This window comes from Zootoca vivipara, chromosome 17 (genome assembly GCF_963506605.1).
Source record: "Zootoca vivipara chromosome 17, rZooViv1.1, whole genome shotgun sequence".
Lineage (NCBI taxonomy): Eukaryota > Metazoa > Chordata > Lepidosauria > Squamata > Lacertidae > Zootoca > Zootoca vivipara.
In genome coordinates, this window is record NC_083292.1 from 15,658,971 (window position 1) to 15,683,137 (window position 24,167).

Sequence of the window (24,167 nt, forward strand, 5' to 3'; positions counted from 1 at the left end):
TTACTCCTATATTACTCCTGAAAAGCTGAAAAAATCCTTTACTGAGCTGTCACTTTTAGATTCTGGAAATGACATACTGTACCAACAATGCAAATTTCTAACTTTCTTGTTGGATTTACCCTTTTGTTCAAGTCTCTTCAGCCAAAGTGGTGGGAATAATGGGGGAAGTGTTAACATTTGAAGCATCAAGTCATTCTGAACTCTCTTGATTTCAAGGGGCTACTAAACTGTTCCTACTAAAGCTTTTGGTTGCTGTTAAAAGTGCATGGGCTCATCTTTGGAAAGTTGCATTCATGCCAATTAAAGATCTGGACAAGTTGACTGATTGTGGAAATGTTTCTGTGGAACTGGATGAAAGCATTCCCCTTTAATTGAAATATTTGTTGTAATATATGGTTGAAAAGTTATATGGGAAGATTGCATCTCATAAATTTAAAGCAAACTCATTGTGTGCAGGAATGAAGCCTCTTAGCATGTTTCACCACCACTTTACAGGCTTAAACCTTCCATTTTACCAGAATATAAAGGTTTAACTACTTAAAACTGAATGCTACAGTCTGAGCCAATGCACATTTAAAGGTGAAGGGACCCCTGACCATTAGGTCCAGTCGCGGATGACTCTGGGGTTGCGGCGCTCATCTCGCTTTACTGGCCAAGGGAACCAGCGTACAGCTAGAGCAGCGCATGGAAACACCGTTTACCTTCCCGCCGGAGCGGTACCTATTTATCTACTTGCACTTTGACATACTTTCGAACTGCTAGGTTAGCAGGAGCAGGGATCGAGCAACGGAAGCTCACCCCGTCGCAGGGATTCGAACTGCCGACCTTCTGATCGACAAGCCCTAGGCTCTGTGGTTTAACCTTAATGCACATTTAGTCAGAGTTAAATTCAACTGGGCCTTCTCCCAGACAGGTGTACATAAGATTGCAGACTTAGGCTGCAGTCCTATGCCTACTTACCTGTGAGTAACCCCAATAGACCTCCATGGGGCTTACTTCTGAGTTGATATGTATGGGCTTGTACTGTTTGCCTCTTTGCTCAATGAATCTGACAGCAGAAGAGTGCCAAGGACTTGAACAGAGGTTATTTCATTTAGCTTTATGGAAACTGACTTTCAACTACCTGGATCTCTCAATGATTACCTGAGGCATGGAATGTGAACTGCACACGCTGCAGGAGGAAATCAGCCCTTATTTTTCTGGAGTCCCTTGCCCTGTGGTGGATGGCAGAGGACACCCAGTTGCACCTGAAGCAGCATGATTTTGTGACCGCCAATACTGTGAAATGAGGCCACATATTCTACAAGAACGAAAATATATATAAAAATGTCTATCTTATGGCTTGGAAATCAGAACCAGTGATATCAGTGGATTTTGTCAGTGAGCCAGTGACGTCTCTAAAAGCCTCCTGTGAAGTTGTTCAGCACTGCCAGCCTGTCTATATCAAGATTGGTGACAAAAACCTTCCACTGCCTGGATCAAGCTTTGTTTCCTGGAAGACGCTAATTCTGCCTTCCCAGGAGCTCCTTGGAGCAAAGAAGCTTCTTCAATATGGGAAAGCAAGGCAGTCAAAAACGCCTAATAAGATTATGTCAAAACGAGGAGACACTGCATTGTTGCCCTGCTGATTAACACACTTGAATGTGTAAGTGGTACATTATTACCTCCCGATGCCTGCTCAGTCACTCTTTAAACCATGTATCTAACTGGTACAGTATATAAATGGACTGTGTCCACAGAAATTGCCACTGACACCAATATTCCCCACATCTGGTACATTTCCTGAAATGAGGAGGGCAAAGTCCCATCTTGTACTTGTGTCTAGAGCTTTACTTATTTGTTTTATCTGGCCAGCCCATCAAAGCTAACGCAATGCATGCATAACTGAGGCACTGTTAGTAGGTGGTTCCCTAGACCAGGTGGATAGGAGGTTGCCTGCTCTTGATGGGGTTACACTCCCTCTGCAGGAGCAGGTATGCAGCTTGGGGGTGTTTCTGGATCCATTGCTGTCACTTGAGGCTCAGGCGGCCTCGGTGGCAAAGGCCTTCCATCAGCTTCGGCTGGTGGCCCAGCTGCATCCCTATCTGGACAGGGATAGCCTAACTTCTGTTGTTTAGGCTCTGTTGACCTCTAAGTTAGATTACTGCAGTGTGTTACCCTTTTGGGAGGGGTACTGTTTTTGTTTGTCACTGCGTTATGTATTTTTTGTGTTTTTACATTGTAAACCACCCTGTGATCCTTTGATAAAGGGCAATATAGAAATGTATTAAATAAATAAATGTAAACATAACTAAAAAAACCCGTGCCACCGGACCCAACTATTTCAGACCGGAAGCACCTCTGGACCAATTATTTTTAGGTATTTGGAAGAGAGGGTACCATGGCTACATTAAAAGGCATGCCCTACTCCTGGAAGGCCAAAAGACAGAGCGGTTTACTTCACCATTAAAGGTCAGCCTTAAATAGCTTGACTTATGTCAACTGCCCGAAGATGAACATCACAGAACACAAAAAAACAGGTGTTCTCTTGCAAAATTCTTCATGTCCTATGCAATGATCGGCTTGTTTTCTGAGGGCTTGTCTAAAAAGATCTGATGTGCAAGCAGAGACTTACTGAAGCAGTAAGACAGAGGAGAGGAGAATCCTACATCTGAGACCATCTTGCCAAGAAGGCTCCTCTTATCCTTTCCTGTCTACTCAGCCCAGGTGCTGGCCCTTCCCTGAGAACCACACCCCCTCCCATGCCACCTCTCTAGGCCTCTGCTCTCAGAGTGTCCTCCATCCAAGGGCAGGGCTCCTTCCTTTTTCGGTGGACCATTTCCCAACCCAATCATGTGACAGCCAAGCTGGAGGCATACAGTCTCCTGCCACAGTAAGTCTGAATCCCATCCAGCGTCAAGCACCAACTGGAGAGGTGATGGAGACAGACCCCAGACCCAGCCAGCACATGGTAGGGGAGAAGAGAGAATCATGCATCGCATCCCTAGGCCAGTTAAGCACCACCTGCACAAAACAGCAAAAGGTGTGTCAGCTTCGGTGATGTGAAATCCACAACCCTCACGTCGCTGGCCCCGCTGGCCTGATCCGCTTCCATGCTTTGCAGCAAAATCGATCCAGACAGTCCCCCGGAGGGTGTGGTGACCCGCCTCTGGTGCCCGGGCCCAAAAGGAGGATGCAGGCATGTCTCTCTCCCTGTCACCCAAGCAGACGGTCCTCGTGAAGAGGGCGTGGGGGGTGCTCAATGGCACAGCACGAAATCGAGAGGTCAATCCCTGTCTGGCGCACGCAGGGCGGGAAGACGCGTGCAAACTGAGCAGTAGCAGCAGCAGGGACCAGCCCGTTCGCCAGGGAGGCTTCCCTGCTCAGGTGCAACTGCAGGCGCCTTCCTCCCGCAAAAGGCCTCCCGCCCGCAAATCGCCTACCCGAGAGGAGCTGTCCATCCCGCTTGCACGAAGGCAGCGCCGCTGCCCAAGGCCGAGCCTGCCCGGGAAAGCGGGCAGCCGACGTCTTGCCTTCCTGCCCAAGGCGCCCCCTTCCCCGCCCTGCGGAGGCCGAGCTTCGGGAGGCGTTGGCGTCGCTTTGGCCACGCGGAAGCCAAGAGCCCGGCGGTATCCTAGCCCCCCCCCCCCGGCCCGGGGCAAAGGGCATCTCTTGCGGGGATCCCCGTCCCAAGCAGCCGGCCGTCCAGCCCTCGCCGCGGCTTCGCCCTGACCTAGTTCCCTGGCGGGAGCGCGGCCAAACAACACCTACCTCTTCACAGGCGCCAGAGGCGGGGCAGGCAGCCGCCTCCTTCTCCGCGGCTGCTACTGCTGCCGCCGCCACCGCCGGGCTTCGTCAGCGCCAGGGCTCCCATCCTCCCCGCGGGACGGGCACCGGCGCGGGATGCGTGCCTCGCCTTCGTCTGGCTGCTGCTGCTGCTGCTGCTGCTGCTACCACCGGTGCCGCAGGAGGAGCTGGAGCAGGGGCGGGGCGGGGCGGCCAGAGCGGGCGGCGGGCCGTGCGCTGGGGCTGCTCGGTGGCTCCCCGCAGCCGCGCGCCACAGCACACCACGCTCGGGGGCCTCGGGCGCAGGAGGGGCTGGCGCGCCGCAGAGGCTCCGCGCGCCCGGATTGGCCGGCCGACGCCCGGATTGGCGCGCGCCCTCGCCAATGGCGGAGCGCGCCGGCGCCGCCGTGCGCGCAGGAGACTCGCGCGCCGAGGCAGTGGGGCTGCCACGTGGGGGCCCGGCGAGGCTGGACGGGAACGGCTCGCTCACGCTTCTCCCAGCCGCCAAGCCCCCCAGCGGACCCGTCCGCCTCCACGGGCCTCCCCCTTGGCCCTGGGCTGCCAGCCAGGGGGCACCTCGCCCGAGTCACAGGCGCCAAGCAGCCCTGCCGCGACGGGGTGGAAAGGCTCGATTGCCCTCCCTGGCTTCCCTGGGGTGGGATCGGGAGCGCAGTTTCCTGGGAGCCTGTCTTCCCTGGAGCAGCTGATCGCAGAGTCCCCATCGTGGAAGCCTGACCCCAAGGACAAGATGGGCAGAGCAGCAGCTGGCCCTCAGGGCAAAGGGCCCCTTTGCAAGATTGTCCTTAATCCCTGCGTGTCTAACTAAGTTTTATAGCCAGATGGCTTACTGGTGAGGTATGACTACTTTGGGATCCTCTTTAACCTACAACCGGTCAGCCCATTCTGGCACCATGCCCCCAATGCCCTCAGCACAACCTGTGCTGTGCAACGGTTGCCCTAGTATTTCCCCTTAACAACAGTCCTGTAAGGTAGGTTGGACTGAGAGTAGTACTGGCCGAGGGGCATCAGATGCAACATGAGAGATTTCCCAAGTTTTGGGGTTGTTTTGAGGGGATTTTTGTTCCATTCTGCTGGATCCAGATCTTCCTGGTTCTTGGGATACACTTCTTGTTGTTTATGAAATTTGCTTTCTGCCCTTCATCCAAAATTCACAACATATAAAAACAAAATGAGAACACAAAATCCATAATAAAAAAACGAACAAGAAGCTTTTGCTTTGACTCTAAAACTAAAGGTGGAAGTCAAGGTGGGATGCTCTGCCACTGAGCTATGGCGTCTGTCTAAAAGTGATGTCTTAAAAACTCATCTAGTGCTGCCGATTACCAGCATAAACTTGCTTCTTGCAACCCTACCCTTCAACCACTTTGATGAAATTTTAATGACAAGCTAATGTTAGGCTTATTAACGCTTATCCCAAAGGATTTAGAAGCCTCAGTTGAAAACGAGCAGCCAACTGAAACCTAGTTGAGGCAACAGTGCAAAATCAGGTTCATAGAGCATTAAATGATGCATGGGGTTGGTGTATAAACCAGCAACTTATGCCTCTGGGTTGCTGAGAAAATGGAAATTTAAAAATCCAAGATGGCTGCCACAATCACTGTGGCTTAATTATAACTGAAACATAGGCACCATATTGTAACTGGAATGACAGTGAAATGTTTAGGAGTAGGCAAATAAAATCTTATATTACTTTGGAATAACTCTTTACAGCTGCCAGTTGTTTATGTATTGACATGTTAAGTATTTCAACGGAAGATGGGCCAAGCAAACTTCTCGTACATGAGGCCGATTTTGGTGGGTGCACTGTGATTGCCTCGGAGCACCCAGTCTGGGAAGGATAATGGCCAACATGCAAAAATGCCAGAAAAACAGCAGACATGCCCGTAGCATTCCTGCAAATCATACCACAGCCCACCCATCAGGGACTGTAATGGCAACAATGCCCACATAGGGAGGCAGCCAAGAAACTCACTAAAATTGGGAAATTGGCTCCCAAGGCCATGACACCAAAATGACTCCATTCCATCAGTAGTCAGCTAGTAAGGAAAAGTTTTCGCCTGCTGGGCAATCACAAGTGTGACTGGGCTGTAGGGGCTTCTCTGCAGTTGGACCATGTTTAAGGAATGCTCTACTCTCTGAGGTGCAATTGATCATATTTTCTTTTTGGTGTTTACGCACACATTCTCTGAACTGGGTGAATGAGCATTAAAATTGCAATTCCGCTTCAGTGTTGGTGTAAAACAATGTAATTTGGGAGCACAGTCCCCTAAGTTCACATAAACACTGGTGGGATCCGATGGCAGGACATTCACAGCAGACAAAAAGAAGCTCACCGTCACGCGATTCAAGCTATGGCATTTGCTACCACAAGACATGGTGATGTCCATAAGACTGAACAGCTTTAAAAGGGAGTTAGAAAAATTCATTGAGGATAAAGGCCATGACTGTAAGCTACCTCCTGGTTCACAGGCAGCCCGTCTCCAAACACCAGGCTCTGGAAATCAGCAGCAGAAGAGGGCTGTGGCACCCTGTCCCCACTGGGGCATCTGGTTGACTGGGATGGGAAATGGGATGGTGGACTAGATCAGGCCCCTTTCAGTCTGATCCAGCAACAGCCAGGCTCTTCTTCGGGTTAGTTCGGTGTGCAAATTTGATCCCCGTATGTGACAGCTACATATTCCAGGACTAGATGATCCTCAGGATCCCTTCCAGCTCTACAATTCAGTGATTCTATGTGTTTGTTATATGAATATACATTTGAATCAAGAGTTCCCCCCCCCCTTTAAAAATTATAACAAAGATGCGATAACTTGGAGCGTTTGAAATAAAATGGGCTGAGAAGGTGGATATGAAATACCTCGGTTTAAGTACGCTTCAGTTTGAGTACTTTCAGTTTAAGTACTCTGCAGACCCATCTGGAACGGATTGGTCCACTTTCCATTACTTTCTTTTTTAAAAAAAAAAAAAAATATTTTTATTAATTTTCCAATTAAAACCAATTATATCACATTCAATATTTCAAATTATACACATATATATATCAATCAAACCGAATGTTATGCCAAATCATCTAAAAAAATTTTTATTTGGGTTCCCATGCTTCAAGAAATTGGGAATTCCTCGCAACCGTCCACTGCCGTCTTTTTTCTAAAGTTCAAATCGTCCTCCAAGTTCATAATAATCCAGATCTTCCCCTTACAGTCACATAGATGTTTTCCACTTTCATCCGATTGTTTCCCAGCTGCTGAGATAAATATCAAACAAAGTTTCACAGATGTTCTTTCTCCTGTGTGAGTTAATCAGTCCAGCCTCCCCATAAATCTTCTTAATGGAGCTCCCTGTTGCGTCGAAGCAGCTCGAAGTAGCGCCATCTTAAAAAACTCAAATCACTTTCGTTTTCTCTCATAGCCATGAAGATTTACGATCTTTATAGAATTTACAGCTTTTTCAGGCAGGAGACCCAAACATCAAACCATAAACTCTTGGTAAATTAATGGATCTCCTTGCCCTATAGCTGAACTTAGCTTCAGGTCGCTGCTCCAATTTAAAGTGCGTCACAGCTCATAAATCCTCCGAACGCGTCCAGAACTCCTTCCGTCCGACTAGGGGGGGGCTTTTCTCATCGGCAACTCCACATCTTTAAAAAATATGCTCAGTAACAACAGTTATAAAGTTCAACTCACACAGTCTTTTGCTTCTCTTTCACTCCAAACAAGCCAGGACATCGCGTCCGGGAAGGTACGAGGCAACATATATGAAGAAAAAATAAAAACTCACTTCCCTTATCGCTCCGTCCCCATCAATCCTTCTTCCAGATGCAGTACAGTCTTTGACTCCTCATAAATTTCTCAGCAGTAAATTTCTCAGCAGTAAACAGCGCTTCTTCCCCTCCTTCTGAAGTATGTCCATAGATTTAAGCCTAATTATCTTCTTTAACCATGGAAATCCCCGCCATGCAGATTAGCGTCCGGGAGTCCTGGCCCTCGTAAGTGCTCAGCCCAAGCTCCCCCCACTCCAAAAACAGTCGGAGTGGGTCTGGGGGCATCGCGGGCCAGCGGCCCCTCTCCGTAACCCCCGGAGAGGGTAGGGGGTTGCCATTTACTCCCCTAGCAACCGCCAAATTCCTTACGAAGGTCAGAGAGATGGAAAACAGGTCCGCCATTCCTGCAGGCGGAAACCGGAACCCACTTTCCATTACTTTCAATGGGAAAGTTCGCTTCAGGTTAAGTACAGACTTTCAGAACCAATTGTGTACTTAAACCGAGGTACCACTGTACTCAAAAGAGAAAGCTAAATTTTGGGGTGGCCGTGATGCTGCCCAGCCAAGTTCACATTATAGGTATACTATTGTTTAAGATCAGGGCATCACTGTCTTATTATTCCTCCAAAGCTGAGGTTTAGGGATGTTTAGTCCTCAATCCGGTTGTTGTTCATTTGTCACAAATGCCTCCTCTTCCAAGTGTGGCATATGTATCTCTGACTAATCTCAAGTAGTTATTAGCCTGGCAACCTCTCTGTGTTCTTTTAGCAATTTGCCATTCATCATTTTATCATCTTTACTATTTTTGTTCTAAACCGAACAGCCTCACAATCCTCGTTTTTTAGTTGCCCTTTCTCATCTAGGGGCTGTTTGTCATGGCAATTTAAGGATGCAGAGGCAGGGCTGAACTTACCCATACCCGCAAATGTATTGCAAGGGCAAACCCTGGCCCAACGGGGACTTGTGCCAGGGTCTCCCTGGCACCTTGTAGATGGACCCTGTGCCCACTTCCTTTCCTCCTGCCTGATTTCCTTCTCTGGCCTCTTCCTCCATCCTACTCAGCCCAGCATTTGTCAGTACCATCCATTGTTTCTTGTTCCCCACCTGCCAGCATCAGGCCTTCTGCCCTTTTCACTTTGCCCTCTGGAGTTCCAGAGCAGCAAAAACACGGTGATATCCCTCCCCACCTGCCAGTGCACCAGAAATGTCTCTCCTTACAAAGGCAGGTCCTGAGGGTCACCTGACAGAAAGGTCCGTGGCTAAAAGGGGACTGCTGGAAACACGGGACCCGGCGCAATGATTCTTACCTGGGCTGTGGTCAATATGTGGAATGGAAGGGGCATTTGCTGAGAAGTAAAGCACTCCGACAGTTTCCATGGCAACGCCTTTTCCTTTGCAGAGCGGCAGATAGAAACCCTGCGCTCCTTGTCAGTGTGTTTGTTTATCAACATGCTGCTCATCCGCTCATGTGAAAGTTGGGGGTTTTTTTTGCTACAAGAGTAACAGTGGAGGGACCGGGAGACATGCAATGCGGGTGGAAGATGCAGGTGCAAAGGTTTTCCTTCATTCCATTTTCACAGGGGAGACTAGCATGTACCTGCCTGCGTGTCCGCCCAGGCACCTTTATGCAGCTGAGGTCTTTGGAGCCCAGCGGCCACATTCCCACACTGGGGAGCATTTGAAACTCAAGCACAACCCACCTTCTGCACTTGGTGTCGGCCGCATTTCCACTGCTGCAGGGGCAGAAAGGAGAATCGGGGTGTCCCGGCTGTGCCCTCGCCCTGGAGTGGCCACCCCACCACATTCCTAGTCCTTGGATTCTCAGCATCATTTTCTTTTGATTTTGAAGCCATTCATGCTTCCAGGGGGAGAGAGTTCCAAAGTCGAGGTTCAGCCCCAAGAAAAGGGCCTTATCCAAATGGTGCCCCAGTCAAGGCCATTCCTCCCACAGGTGCTGCACCGTCCACAGCCTGAGCCCCAAATGGCAGAATACAGTCCAGGAGCAGGCAACTCAGTTGTGCCAAAGCACAGTTATCAAGTCTTTACGGGCCAAACTAGGCATCATCAGACCCACAGCAGCCCCGCTCATCTGGTTCGAAGACCAGGGAGTAACACTGGGGAAGAAAGAATGGACACTTCCCAATCTAAGTCGTGTGTCTCTACCCCCCCCCCGGTTGGTACTATTAGTTCTTTGGGGGAGACACACAGGAGCCATACAGGCACCCACCCACTTTCCCTGCAAAGCTAATGGCAGTGAGTGGGAGTTAGCTCTTAGAAACGGCGCAGGAGAATCAGTTCCCTTCCTTTATCCCACTCCCAATGCCACTTAGAATAATAGAATTGTAGAGTTGGAAGGGGCCCAAAGTGTCATCTAGTCCTGCCTGCTCCAATCTTCAGCTGCTGCTAAGTGCTTGTTTCTTATTCTTTTAAACAAACGAAACACAGGAGATCTTGTCTGCTGACCCCCAGTGTTATGTCAACTTCAGCCCTCTGTTTCGATGGTTTCCAATTGGGTGTGCATCACATTCTTTTCCTTCCACTGTAAGCTAAAGTCATATAACTGGCACACCCATACATTCCTTCAGTGCCAGGTGGCTTGAACTCAGGCCTTACAACTCTGGGACTGCTCAGATTTCAGAATGTTAATTTTACAATTGCCCCAGGGTCAGATACACGTTCAATTCACATTACCACCCTCTAAGAGCAAGCAACAGAGCAAGACAAAATTAAAACCCTGACTCCACCCACAGGAAGCCCTTTAGCTAGCAACTTGCCATTTGTTGTCTAGAGGTGGATCCATGCCTTTTGTAAATCTTAAGGGGCAACCCTACACTATAGATTTAAATGGGTTAAATCAGGCATCCCCAAACTTCGGCCCTCCAGGTGTTTCGGACTACAATTCCCATTATCCCTGACCACTGGTCCTGTTAGCTAGGGATCATGGGAGTTGTAGGCCAAAACATCTGGAGGGCCGCAGTTTGGGGATGTCTGGGTTAAATAGTCATTTCCCCCTTGGCATATTCTTCCGCGGGACATTCTCAGCACCCTCGATAAACTACAACTCCCTGGATTCTTTGGGGAAGTGATGATCATTAATCCGATATAACATTGGTTACAAATTCACATAAGGTAGAAGATTATGATTATGGTTATTTATTAAATTTATGTGCTGCCCTATACCCTTTGTGTCTTGGTTCGGGGAAGAAAAATGTATTAACTCACACCCAGAGGCAAAAATGGCAGTTGTTCCCAAATGCAGGTGCATTCCCTTGCAAAGTTGTCTCAAAAACTCCAAATGAAATTGCCCTGCTTGAGGGAGCATTTCAGTGATGATTGTACCATAACCCGGTTTTTCCGCACACATGCAGATATTGAGACACAAGCTCAATGGAAAACCTGCTTTCCCCCTAATTTTTCACCTTTCATGGCAAGCTTTACAGTAGTCAGGTTCCATTCATCTTCCAGCTAGCGCTCTCTTTAAAATCAACTGCAGAACTAGGTTAGTTATATATAGAAAGACCAGCATGGACCTTTTTTTTTTTTGGTACATGAAGCTCTGAGCAGGGCATTTTAAAATTATATCTGCACTTTTTCCTCCCTTAGTGCATTTTGAAATATAACCAGACCTCCTTTCCTTAATTCTTGTCATATTTAAAACAATGATGCTTATCCTGGCCAATTACTCTTGTAAATGTTATTTATCCCAATCCCAATCCAGGAGTAGCCCTGCAGAAGGTGTCCTGCAGATTTGCTGGACTACAACTCCCATTATCCTTGACCATTGGGCAGGCTGGCAGCTAGGGAGTTGAGACAAATAGCTCAGCTGGTAGAGCACGAGACTCTTAATTTCAGGGTTGTGGGTTCAAAATATTCCTGCATTGCAGGGAATTGGACTAGACGCCCCTCGTGCTCCTTTCCAGCTCTACAAGTCTATGATTCTATGAACACCCAGTGAAGGCAACACACTGGCTCTCTCTGCTCCAACACCTGCTTTCCAAGCCAGGAGAACGTTTAAAACAAGCAAGCAAACAAAAACAGGTTCATTTAACTGCTTCTCCACCAAACTTGGACGCTAGTAGATCCACTCAGCCCAAGGCTGCCCTGGAATCATTTCCCCATTTCTGCTTTGCCTCATTCTAGAGGGCTTCAGATATCCTAACCCTGGTCCTCCCTGAATTCTGCCCAGGCTCCTCATAGACACTCCCACCCACAGGGCCTCTAGCAGGATTGACTAGGGTTCCAAGAGAGGCAGGCATGCAGCGCACATCTCCCTGTTCAAAACAAGAACAGCCCCATGCAGCGGCAGAGCTTCATGCTCCGCCATCGGGGGCAGAGAGCAGGCGCGCTGCCCCCAGTGACATGGCACGCGTTCTGGGGGTGGGGTGCACGTTTTGGGTGTGGGGCGTGCTGTGTGCAGTGGCGGGGTGTGCGTTTTGGGGACGGGCAGCGGCGATGGCGCCCCTGGGATCGCGTCGCTTGGGGCGCACTGCCCCTATCTTCCTACGCTCCTGGTCCCATGCAACATGGGCTGACTCTTCCATATGACGGGAGAGTTGCTCCTCTTATGCTCAGGTCCTGCTTGTGGGATTCCCTTTGGGGGCATCTGGTTGGCCGCTGTGAGAACAGGATGCTAGACTGGATGGGCCATTAGCCTGATCCATCAGGCTCGTTTTACATCCCTAAGGAAATTTACAGGCACTCTGCTTACCTTCAGCCTCTGTCAAGCTCCAGCAGGTGCCCTTAGGGGCTGGGATGCCAGTCCTGGGGGGGGGGGCGGTGTGAGCCTCCTACTTCATATCCTCACCAAGGAGAGCTGGGATGAGGGTACAGCAGTGCCCCAAACAAGCCAAGAGGGAGCACAAGCAACCAGCTGCAGCCCAATACAATGCTTCACCCATGTGGTCAATCAGCAGGCCAAGATCAAGATCAAGGGGTGAGCCAGAGACCTGTGTTACTTCCAGCAGCTGGAATGCTCAAGAGGGTGGCCTTATGGTCTCTGGCCTCCTAAGACCAGACCCTGATTTCAGCTGCTGGTGATGAAGGTGTTGCTCTTGAGACGCCTAGTCCTCAAGTTGCTCGGTAGCACAGGAACCGCGTGTGATGCTGCATTCAAGGGATCTGTGGGGCTAATCAAGAGACTTTTTCAATGAGTTCAAGGTTGTTTGGCTCTGATGAGAGATTTCATGCTCCCAAACCTGTTGCCATGGCACAGCCCCACGTGACACCTGTTTGGCTATCCCTCAGGCAGGTACAATGCTGACTGATAATCTTCCGTAAAGTCACCGTGGAAATTTGCGCCACTTTGTCGTCAGTGGAGCCTGTAGGAGAAGTCGCTTTGCGTCATCAAAGCCACTACGACCTTTTGTGGGGAAGGGGGTAAGGCTGATACCAGTACAGTGTGGGGGTGGCGGGGGTCATTTTGTCAAGGTCATGTCTAGGGAGGGAAGGGTTAAACATCCCTTCTGTGTGCACCATGGTCCCCACAATGACAGTGGTGATGATTATGTGCTCTACTTTCTAAAGAAGTGTTTCCTTGGAAACCCCTTATATGCTCCCATGAAGGAGAAGGACCCTAAGCTGTTATCTCGGAAAGGAAAGCTTGCTTTGAAGAAACTCCACCACCAACTTGGGACCACAATTCCCATCAGCTCTAGCCAGTGCAGCCCTATGATGCTGGGGGGCTGGTGGGTATTGTAGTCCAAAGTACCTGGAGGGCACAGGTTAGGGAAGGCTCCTTCTGTTCTCCTCCCATGCCAAACTTCCGCATCACCCAACTGCACATGTGAATCACTTTCGATGGAGCTACTTGTCTCCTAGCAACAGTCACCAGGCAGCTGAAGCTTGTTTGCCAGTGGCTCCTTGCAGACAGCCTGTTCTCTCCTCGACTGCCTCCTGTTTTGCCATAGCAATCCTCATGGCTGGAAGGGCTCGGCTAGGCCGTGGGCTTTTGAGGCACCACCGCAGATCCTCCTTCTGTTCCCTCCTCCTGCAGGAGCCTGCGGGATTGTGGAGAGCGGCTTGGTTCCCTCGCTGGTCTTCAAGCTGAAGACGGAGCTGGAGGATATCCAGGTGCTGATCTTGGAGACACTGACAGGCTGCTTGCGGGTGGAGGCCTTCGAGGCCCTGGCCACAGGAGCCGTCCGCATCCTGAAGGAGCTGCTCAGCCATTCGGGGGTGAACATCAGGAGCAGGGCAGCTCAGGCCTTGATGGCCATCAGGTGAGGGCCGGTGGTGACTCACCAGGGGAGGAGGAGAAATCCAGTCCCCATTTCAGTTATCATTGTTATTGTCATGTTTATTCATATCACACCTTTTTCATATCACAATCAAGGCAGCTGACAGAGAAAAAGACAAAACCAATAAAATACGAAAGGCAAAAAAACGTACAGTGCTTGAAGGCAAATTTCCGTTCTAAAATGATACACAGTCCAAAATCCTTCAAGACACAATTTCTCCAGATTTTTGTGGTCTGTTGGAGGGAATTGCTTGCCAGGCTGTGTGTTTTAGGAGACACATGCTCTGAAACACTGACAAATTTTTATTAAAAAAAAGAAAAAGAAATCACAGATTGATGCAGATCTGTGGGCAGGACTCACACGTAGCACTAAGCCATGGTTTAGTGTTACGGGTCAACAAGGCCTTTTTGTTTTTGTAGCCCTACGTTTTGCAAATGTCAGAATGTCCCAAGACAGAGGTCGTTCTCTTACATAAGGGACAACTCAGACTCCCCATGTTGGCCAGAGGACAACCAGCTCTTAGCGTGTGTATGTGTGTGCGCACACATACACGCGTCAGACTCACAGAGAGGCCTTAGAGTTTCTTTGGCTAAACCCCACCCTTTGCTCCCCTCAGTGTCCCACTGGAAGGGAAGAACATGGTCTTTGAAGAAGATGTTTTCCCAGACCTTGTCCAGCTTCTGGAAGATGAAGACGCCGAGGTCCGAGCCAACGCTGCCGGGGCGCTGATGAATTCAGCCATCACCACCCAAGGTGAGGAGGGGAAGGCAAGGGAGCAGCTGGCAGACTGGCCCTTCTGGATTTCCAGTCCCTTTTGAGGAGAAGAGGGGAGGGCAGCTCAGTTGTGGAAAGCAGAAAGTTAGAAGGCAAGGCCACTGGCATAAGAGAGAAAGACAGGGGCAGTCTGGCTGGGCATGTAGCCAGGCTTCGAGGGGAAGCCATGGGGTCCCTGGAAACATTTTGGCCATATTCTAAGGCTTTAGCTAGACCCTGCCTGCCCACAACTTGCTGCCCTTCATTTGCTTCCCCCTCCCCTTGTCTCATTGGCTGTGCTGGCTTCTGGGATTTGGAGTCTAGCAACATCTCCAGAGCACCAGCTTGGAGACGGCTGGTCTCCCCAAGTGTAGAGCAGTCGGGTCAGTGGAGGGGGGCATCCTGTTGTCTCATGTGGCTGATGCACAACTAAGAAGCAGGATCCAAGATGCTGCCAGGGCAACATCTAGCACACTAGATGTTCTGTGGCTTCCGAGCTGTGGTGGAGGCCACTCCCATGTTGTACAGATAGCCAAAGGTCCGGCCAATTCCAGCCACTCACACATTGCATTGCTAGTTGTAGTCTTGACATGTGACCTGCCAAAGGGCCACAGGGAAAGCCCATCAGCCTTTACACAAGCAACCCACTCTGGTATGCCTTCCCTCCATTCTCAGAGGCAGGATGCCAAGGAGTACAAATGGGGAGAAGGCCGCTGTGGTGCTTGTGACCTGTTTGTGGCTCCCCAGAAGAGGCACCTTGATGGCTGGCATGGGAAGCCCAGGAGGCTGGACTCTGCAGGGGCCACCTTTAAACACACACACACACACACACACACACACACACACACACATACCCAGCTGCTGCTGCAGGGCGTCTCCTTTTAGCATCTCACAGGGCCTTCCTTCTATCATGCTCAGGGAAATACGCAGCCATCAATGCGGACGCCATCGACACGCTGCTGCCCTTGATTCACGATGAGAGGAGCAAAGTCCGCCTTTACTCCATCAAGGCCCTGACCATGTTGTCAGAGGCCCCGGAGGGCCGGAAGGTCTTGCTGGGCCACGTGGGCGAATTCCGGAAGAGGCTGAGCGATTCCAGCCCAGCTGTGAGGAGGGCGGCACAGATTGCGGTGGAAGTCATTGAGTGGAAGCCATAGGGAACAGGCTGACGGGGACCTCGGAGAGCAACGCAATTGACAATAAAGTTCCTGCTTCAACAGCTCCTTGCCTGCCTGCATCTTGTCGTCATGCGTGGGCTGCACTAGCATGACTGGGCTAGAGGAGGAGCTTTGTTTCATTTCTCTTTTAACTTGTATACCCACCTTTCCATATTGCTATACGCAAAGCAGATTACAAGCCGCAGAAATGGCAATATACACAACAAAGATCACACACCCTATAGCAATCTGATCCAATGCAAGTAAGTCATGATAAAAAAAATCACGACTAGAAAAAATACACCGTATATCAAATCAAGTGATCTTTGGTGCTCCATTTGGAATACCACATCACACAATCAGATTAACTCTCAAAATATTGGCAAATAATAATTAAGCAGATATTCACTCTCAGCCATTGCAATAAATAAAATAAATAATGACTGGACTATAACCAATAACTGCGGGAGGCAGTGGAAGACAGGAGCGCCTGGCGTGCTATGGTCCATGGGGTCACGAAGAGTCGGACATGACGAAACGACTAAACAACAACATAACCAATAAAAGTAGCAGCAAAGTCACGATTCATGAAAGACCATGTATAAAGCTCCAACTGAGCGACGGAGTCACATAGCTTGTAAAATTAAAAATTGCACTCAAGTTTTGTAATGATATCCAATCCACAAGACTCTTCCCTGAGGGAGCAGACAGAGCTGGTGACCAAATTCTGAAACCAAGGCACCATTCTGGACAGTAGGGAGACGAAGAGATCTGACCCACAAAGCCCACTTCCTGTGCAGTCTCCACTGAAATGGCTTCGTAGATTCTCTGCTGATTCTCTCCCTTGTGGGCTGAGTGAGACCCTTTGTGGAGCAAGCCAGACAGAATAGATTTAGGATCAAGGCCTGCCCCCCCCCCAAACCTCAAGAGTGGGTCCTGTTGCCACTCAGTGGCAACTGCTAGGCCAGCAAGCTGGGAAGGCAAGACAGGACTGCAAAAGGGAATTCATCAGGGGGAGGCTGACCTCTGCCCCTTTGTGGCACTGCAGCAGCAGCACCAGGGGCTACAGAGCCAGGGGTTGACTATCTCTAGCTGAACTGGCCTCTCCCAGCATCAGGCCCCTGCTGGGGGGGGCAGGGGCCAGGCAGGTCATTTTATTGCACGCGGAAGCCCCATGGGAGAACTGTGCTGTGTTTTTTGCAGGATATAATATGCCTGGCGTGCTATGGTCCATGGGGTCACGAAGAGTCAGACACGACTAAACGACTAAACAACAAACAAATATGGTGTGCTGTAGGGCAATTGCGAAAAAAAGACTCCAAGCCTAGAAGAGCTTGGTGAGAGGTGTCTCTCTTCTTTCCTCCCCCCCAGAACCAGCCCTACCATTAGGCAAAGGGTGGCAGTCGCCTTAGGCCTCAGGCTGGTCCTCCTCAGATGTCCTCAGGCTGGTCCTCCTCAGCCCCACAGGCAACCCCCTCTTTTGAAAGGCAGAGCATATCCTGCCCCCATCCCAAATTAGCCGGCCAATGAGGCTGTGTGCACATTGCACACTTAAAGCACATGGCTTCCCCCAAAGAATCTTGGGAGCTGTAGTTTAGCCCTCAGAAAACTACAATTCCCATAAGCCTTAAACTACAGTTCCCAGGCTTCTTTGGGGGTAGTCAGGAGCTTTTAAATGTGTCTGAGCTTTTAAATGCGTCAAAGATGAAGATTTCCCAAGCTCTGTCGGCAGGAAAAAAAATGGAACCGTTCCTGGCAGTGATGAACTGGCAGCCTCTGGAGCGATGCCTCCATTTGATTAATCCAAGGGCTGCGATGGTGCCAAGGCAGGAGCAAGGGGTGTCTTCTGGAAAGGGGCCAGGAGCGGTCTCTGCCTCCAGTTGCTGCTTCAGAGTCTTTGCATTCAACATTTCCTGTCCAGGGCTGGCGGAAATACCAAATGACACCCCCCCACACACACACACAAACACATTAACATAAGGCACAGTCCAATAGCACGTTCTGCACAGGACTCCTGGAAAGACCCTAGGATCATTTCAGTGGAGCTTGTGCAAGAGCATTCCTTGGGCTGTGCTTCGTGGGTTAGGTCTGCCTGCCTGCCCTCCACTCAAAACACCACTCAGAACCCAGCACTTCCCCTCGTCTCGTGGGAGAAACACCTCTTACTTTAGTCTCTTTCCCTGGGTTGTAGTTGTAGAGTTGAAAGGGACCCCAAGGGTCACCTAGTCCGACTCCCTCCAATGCAGGAACCCTGGCAGATGGCCATCCAACCTGTGTTTAAAAACTTACAATGAAGGAGAGCCCACCACCTTCCGAGGGAGTCTGTTCTACTGTCAAACAACTCTTACCGTCAGATTGAGTCAACTGAATCCTACTCAGATCCATTGAAATGAATGAACCTAACTTAATCACATACATTAACTTCAATAGGCCTACTCGGAGTAAGACTAGCATTGAATGCTTCTGTGTGCACTTCCCACCCTCAAGCGTTTGCGGCCTTGGAACGCCTGCTTCAACCTTGCCACATTCACCACCTCAATCTCCCATACCTCCAGGCTGCCCCAGAAAGAGAGAAGCGGCTCCGGTGCCCCCCCTCCTTTCGTTCCAGGTCCAATAGCCCCGCCAGAGCCTTCTGACATTACCTGAACAGACCCAACAATATTCCTGACCCTCTAGGCAATGGCTTCCCACCCTGCTCCAACCTCCACTTGCCAAAGGCAGAGAAAAGGTTTCAGCTCGATGAGAAATCGCTGGCGGGTTTCAGCTTAACATAGCCGAGGATTCAGCTGCAAACAACTTAGTCACCCGGAAATATTGAGGGGAACCTTTGCGCTGTCTCCTGCATATGGCAAATCCAACAATTAGCCTGTCACCATCTGGCACTTCCCCTCCGCCCTGCTATTAAGCCTTGACGTTTCTAAAAATGAGCCGGACTCAGCCGGGGCCTGTTTGCCGCAGTCGTGGAGCATGGTGCTGGGAGGTCTGAAGCGATGCTCTGCTGCGGGTGATGCCAGAAGATGCCTGCACCAACAAATCACCTGTTTCTCCTCTCTCCATCACTTGAAGTCCAGCACTGATTACTGCTCTAATTAATGTAGCCAGGACTTAATCACCAGCTGAGAGCAGGATTCCAACCTCTGCCAGAACCTTGGAGAAGATGTTTGGGGTTTTTTTAAAGCACAGAAACAGCCCAGTCTAGGTTCAGGACAGATAAAATGAAGTCGTTCTTCATGCAGTGCACAGTTAAAACTGTGAAGCTCCCACAAGAGGCAATGATGGCCACCAACTTGGATGGCTTTAAAAAAAAGGATCAGACAGATTCATGGAGGAGAGGACTATCGATGCTAGCAGCTGTGCTCTGTCTCTGCAGTGGAAAGCAGCAATGCTTCCAGATACCAATTGCCAGAAGCTACAGGAGGGGAGGCTGTGCTTGTGTTCAAATCCTGCTTGCTTGTTTCCCACAGACAACTGGTTGGCCGCTGTGAGAAGAGGATGCTAAACTAGGTGGGCCATTGGTGTGATTCAGCAGACCCTGTTCCTGAGCAGAAGCTGGATCTCTTTATGGGTGGAGGAGGGTGGGAAGGACTTAGCTGGTTCAGGAAGAAAACGGGGACCCCCGCCCCCAAAGTGAGCTCCTACACACCCCAGGCTCCCTCAAGGAACCCACCCATTTTGCAATGCGGGCCTCACACTCCCCCAGTGGGCCATCACTTATACGGAAGAGGGCGGGGCCAGGGAGTCATCGAAAGATTTCAGTGGAGCTCCTGATTTGCAAGTTGGCTGCTTGGAGCTGTCCAAGGTCCTGCAAAATCCAGCCTGCTGCTCCCCGAGCCACCCTCCGGCACCCAGCATGCTCTGTGGGCTCCTAGTCACAAGCCAGAGCAGTTTGATCAAGGAAGGCATCCCATTTCAAGCTGGCATTCTGTTCTTCCTCCACAGAGACCCTCGGCCAGTTAAGCACTTTATCCTGTGACGTGGATAAGACTGAGAAATGGGGACTTGCCCACAGCCAATGAACATACTAGCCACAGGGCTGAATCCAGGACTGTGGTCTAGAACGGTCCATATGCCACACTGGCAATTTGCCCTTTTCATTCTTCTTAGCAACCTGTCCTGCAAATGATCTCACCAATGAAGGAATCTCCCTCTTTCTCCCCTTAGCATCAAAGATGGTGGCACAAATGCTACACCAACTCTTGCATGTCGTACGTAGCCTGTGGGAGCTCCAGTTTATTTTTATATATGGATTACATTTATATCCCACCTTTTTCTCCAAGGAGCTCAAGGTGGCATACACCGTTCTCCCCTTCCTTATTTAATCCCAACAACAACCCTACGAGGTAGGGTTAGGCTGAGAGGCAGTGACTGGCCCCCAAGGCCACCCGGTGAACTTCATAGCTGAGTGGGTATTTGTACCCTGGTCTCTCCCAGGTCCTAGTCTGACACTCTAACCACTACACCACACAGCACCATAAGCAACTGTCCTGTCGTGCCCCGCCCCTTAGCATGGGATCCCTTTTCAAACAAAATGCAAGCTGCTGGTTTTTTAAAAATAAGTTGTGTAATTCTTTTTGCACAATTTACAATACATTGAGAATACACAAAGAGCGGCAAGACATGTCAAGTCAAAGGCTGAAGTTTCAGGGGGTTGGCAGGGGGAGGTGTATCAACCCTTCAAATAATTTCCAGCTTGCTCAAATTGCAGTGGTACTAAAAATCCAGTCTAGTCACTTGCAGTCCAAGACCAGAGAAAAGAGCTCATGGGAAGGGGGGTGGGAATCCAATTTGGGGTGTGTGTGTGATAAAAGAGAAACAGGAAGGAAAAAGCAAGGGAGGGAAGCAATTTAGAGATTCTGTCTAAAAGGAATTCAAGCAGATAGATCCACAGAATATGAAACTCAGCCTCTATTTTAGGGACTTGCACTTATTACAGTACTATCATTATTATTTACAAGTAATCACTTGTGGGAAAGCACAACACTTTAAAAATGGAAAAGCAGCATTTATATATATATATAAAACACTTTGTAAAAATGGTTTGCCAGACCCTGAGCATTGCTGATGTGGTTCTCTTCACCCCTTCCTCTTTATCTCTGAGCTGTGGGGCTCCTCCTCGCCCCCCTTTCAGAGGAGAGGCATCCCACCCACCGATTAACTCATTTGATTAAACAATTAATCAACGTGATTGGCACAAATAAGTGTCAGGCCTGGTAAGGGCATAACTTACAAATTACGGCTTCACAAAGCAATCTCCAGGGGGGGGGGGGACCGGACCTTCATTTCAAAGGGAGAGGGGGAAGGAAAACACCTAGCCCCACGAGTCTATGCAAAAAAGCCGTGGCAGAAGATGGCCACGGCCAGGAGGATGATGCCGTTGGTGTTGACCACCCGCCTCCAGAAGGGGTCCTCTGTTGTGTCCATCATCTTCTCCCGCATGGCTTCCTCCTCCTCTTTGGTGAGCTTGGGAGCTGCTATGGTCTCCAAGCCACAGAACCAGTTGTAGGCCTTCCTGCAACAACCCTGCTCCTTGTCCGGGACTGCAAGAGAAAAAAAAGGTCAAGGTCAAGGCTGAAAATGTAGAAGCCCAGTAGACAATGCACTTCTGTGTCCCCCCAGACCCCCACCGCTCTCGGTCTATGGGGCACGACAAGGAAGGTCTCGGTGCCAAACTCCCACCATACAGGTCAGTGACTGTCAGAAAAGATGATGAGAAAGTTTTTTTCTATAGGGTGCTTTTATTAAGGTGGGTGGCACTTTAGGGCCGGCACACCCATTAGGCAGTTGCCTCAGGTGGCAGGCTGGGGGCAGCTGGGAGAGGCAGTAGATCCTGGCCCTTAAGGAGGACAGTGCTCACCATCTCCTGCGCTTGTCACCACTACCGCCACCTGCTCCTCTCCAGATACCATTTTTCTGCGGGGCTTCCCTTAGTTGGAGGTGGTGGTGGCGCCATTTTCTGTTTGCCTCAAGTGGCAAGTGGGTGAGAGCCTTGGGCGGGTAGCAAGTAAGTAAAGTTTGCAAGACTGATTTGCATGCTTTGTAAACAGCTTAGAAGCCTGTTGTGGCCTGAATTGGTTTTATTGTTTTAAAGCATTCAATGGCATGTACTGTGGGTGGTATCAAATGCAGGTCCATCTCAAAGGAAGCCCACTGATATTAATGGGCACGACCCACTTAGGTCCATTATTTCCCAGGAGTCTGCTCCGGAAATCCGGCCCGGGGTTGAGCCTGGCACCTTCCATGGGCAAGGTGGATTTGCCACCACCAAGCTACAATGGTCCTTCCTCTCCACTGCCCCCCTGCAATTGACCCCCATTTAGTGCCAGGAAGAAATAAGAACCAAGGGGAGAGCTCTTACAAGCTTCTTCTTCGTAGGCTGGCTCTTCCTCCATCTCCTCGGCATCCAGGTCGATGCGTTTCTCCTTTCTGTTTCGCAGGCTCCAGCAGAGGCGATAGAGCTGCCGTGGGCATAGAACAGGGAGACAGAGATGAACCCGGGGGGAGGGGGCTGAGACTATCATGGGCGAGGGTGTCCCATGTGGTGGAAGTAACTGGAGAGGCTGTGGCAGCTCACAGCTCAGAAGCAGAAAACTGTGGGGCGGCAAGTCTGGAAATGCCCTTCTACTGTTCTGACCCGCTCTGTGCTCATAGAATTGTAGAATTGGAAGGGACCCCAAGGGTCATCTACGGTAGCACAATGCAAGGATTCCTACAGACTAGAGTACATGAGACATAATTTTTCAGCATTTCCATTGTACTGCCCTGGGCCCTGCACGTCTCTCATATACCTTCAGAACATCCTTGCAAGGTAGGCCAGGCTGAGAGAGAGATAGGTACCCCCCTGGGGAGCTTCACTGACTAAGCAAAGATTTGGTCCTAGCCGCATCCCTCACTGGCTTTCCATCTGTGGTTCATTTCTAAAAGAAAAAGAGTGTGTCCAGCCTGTCTGGTAGCCACACTCCTTCTGATCCAAGGTGGATGTGTGCAGCAGTTGTTAAGGCAGAAGCACTTTGAGTGCGGACAAAGGCATTTGCCTTCACCCCTTCGCATGCTGCAGAACCAAGCCTTGGTGTTGAAAACAGCTGTGTCCCACAGATGTTATTCCTTTTGAAAGACGCACATGCCATGTTTGCAGAGCCAGGTGGGAAAGGGCAGAGGAGAAGTGAGGAGAAAGATCAAAGCCAAGAGGGAGAGAATGGCTTACATGGACGTCATCAATGGGCTTGGTCATGTATGAGACAGTCAGAATGATGATGATGGAGATGACAAACAGGATGATGGCAAAGTAGAGGTAGTGGACTTTGCAGATGATATCCGGGCAGTTGCTGGGCTCAGCGCAGCTGCCAGTTCCATAGGCAAACTCGGTGATCATTCGAGACAGTCCAATCAGCAGCCCCAGAACCAGGCCCCAGAAGGCCCCCTGGCAGGAAGCAGCAGAAAAAAGCTCAGCTCCACAAATGGTGCTCGGATCCAGCCTTGCTCCTCTTCCCTTTAGTCTGACTCACACCATGGGCAACAGCACTCAGCCCAAGGGCTGCTAGGCACAGTGGTCCATCCCTCTTCTTAACAGGAAGTGAGGACCACCTCACTTCCTGCCCCCACTTGGAGCTACCTCTATTCACACATAAGAACCTTCAGAAGAGCCATCATCCTGCTCTCACGCAAGCCAGTCAGATGCCTTTTCTGGGTAGCTGGTGAAGTGAAATTTACAACACTGGCAAGCAGGATCCAAGCACAAGAGCACTCCCCCCCCCGGTGGTTTCTAGCAACTGGAAATCAGAGGCATTTACTACCTCCTACCGTGGAGGTAGTAGCCCTTTGCACATGCCCTCAATAGCCCTTTGCACATGTCCTCCTGCTGTTGCCCAGACGCTCAGAGAATCGAGGTCAAGCACAGCAGTTGCTCTTCCCAGGCATTGCTGGGAGTGCTACCCCTCCCCCCAGCTTACCTGTTCATTGACCCTCTTGAAGAAAATGGCAAGGAAAAAGACAGCTGCGATGGGGGGCCCCAAGTAGCTGGTGATGGACTGGATGTAGTCGAAAAGCTGCCCGTTTTGAGCCGACTGCACTATTGGGACCCAGGCGATGCTGACCGCAATCAATATTAGCATGAACAGCCTGGAAACAGAAGGGAGATGTTAATCACAGCTCTCTACCATGCCAGCATTCAGAAACCCTAAAGATGTACAGTAGGCAGAGACTTCTCCCCCCCCCCATCTGAGACATCAACAAAAGCACAGTGTCCAGATCAAGAGACTATTCTGCCTTGGTCAGATCCCATCAAGAGTATAGTAAGCCTGCAACTTAATGCACATTTAATTTGTGTGCATCAAGTTTACATGTATGGCAAAAAAATTTTTTTAAAGGGGATGGGGTTCCAGGAAAAATGACTTTGGCAATCCAACCCGCCACTGAACCCAATGCATTTTGACTATATGCAATTTTTACTTTAGGTGTTATTTCTGGAATATAACGCCT

At 50.0% G+C, this 24,167-nt stretch overlaps 3 protein-coding genes across 4 annotated transcripts in view; 1 reads left to right on the forward strand and 2 right to left on the reverse strand.

Annotated features, from left to right (window-relative positions):
- Positions 1-4,069, reverse strand: part of GNAZ (G protein subunit alpha z) — a 39,158-nt gene extending 35,089 nt beyond the window's left edge. Inside the window, exon 1 of one of the 2 annotated variants that reach the window (XM_035098244.2) lies at positions 3,751-4,069. The gene's annotated coding sequence lies outside the window, so the exon portion shown is untranslated. Of the gene's footprint in view, positions 1-3,422; positions 3,532-3,750 lie in introns of those variants that run through there. The other variant, XM_035098245.2, reaches the window with a different exon arrangement.
- Positions 1-15,740, forward strand: part of RSPH14 (radial spoke head 14 homolog) — a 60,011-nt gene extending 44,271 nt beyond the window's left edge. The window contains exons 4-6 of the mRNA XM_035098790.2: positions 13,539-13,764; positions 14,399-14,535; positions 15,454-15,740. Coding sequence (XP_034954681.2) covers positions 13,539-13,764; positions 14,399-14,535; positions 15,454-15,692 — 602 coding nt within the window. The 3' untranslated portion in view covers positions 15,693-15,740. The remainder of the gene's footprint in view (positions 1-13,538; positions 13,765-14,398; positions 14,536-15,453) is intronic.
- Positions 15,741-20,231: 4,491 nt separating this feature from the next.
- Positions 20,232-24,167, reverse strand: part of SLC5A1 (solute carrier family 5 member 1) — a 34,688-nt gene continuing 30,752 nt past the window's right edge. The window contains exons 12-15 of the mRNA XM_035098618.2: positions 23,639-23,807; positions 22,894-23,109; positions 22,048-22,147; positions 20,232-21,229 (exon numbers count right to left, since the gene is read on the reverse strand). Coding sequence (XP_034954509.1) covers positions 21,015-21,229; positions 22,048-22,147; positions 22,894-23,109; positions 23,639-23,807 — 700 coding nt within the window. The 3' untranslated portion in view covers positions 20,232-21,014. The remainder of the gene's footprint in view (positions 21,230-22,047; positions 22,148-22,893; positions 23,110-23,638; positions 23,808-24,167) is intronic.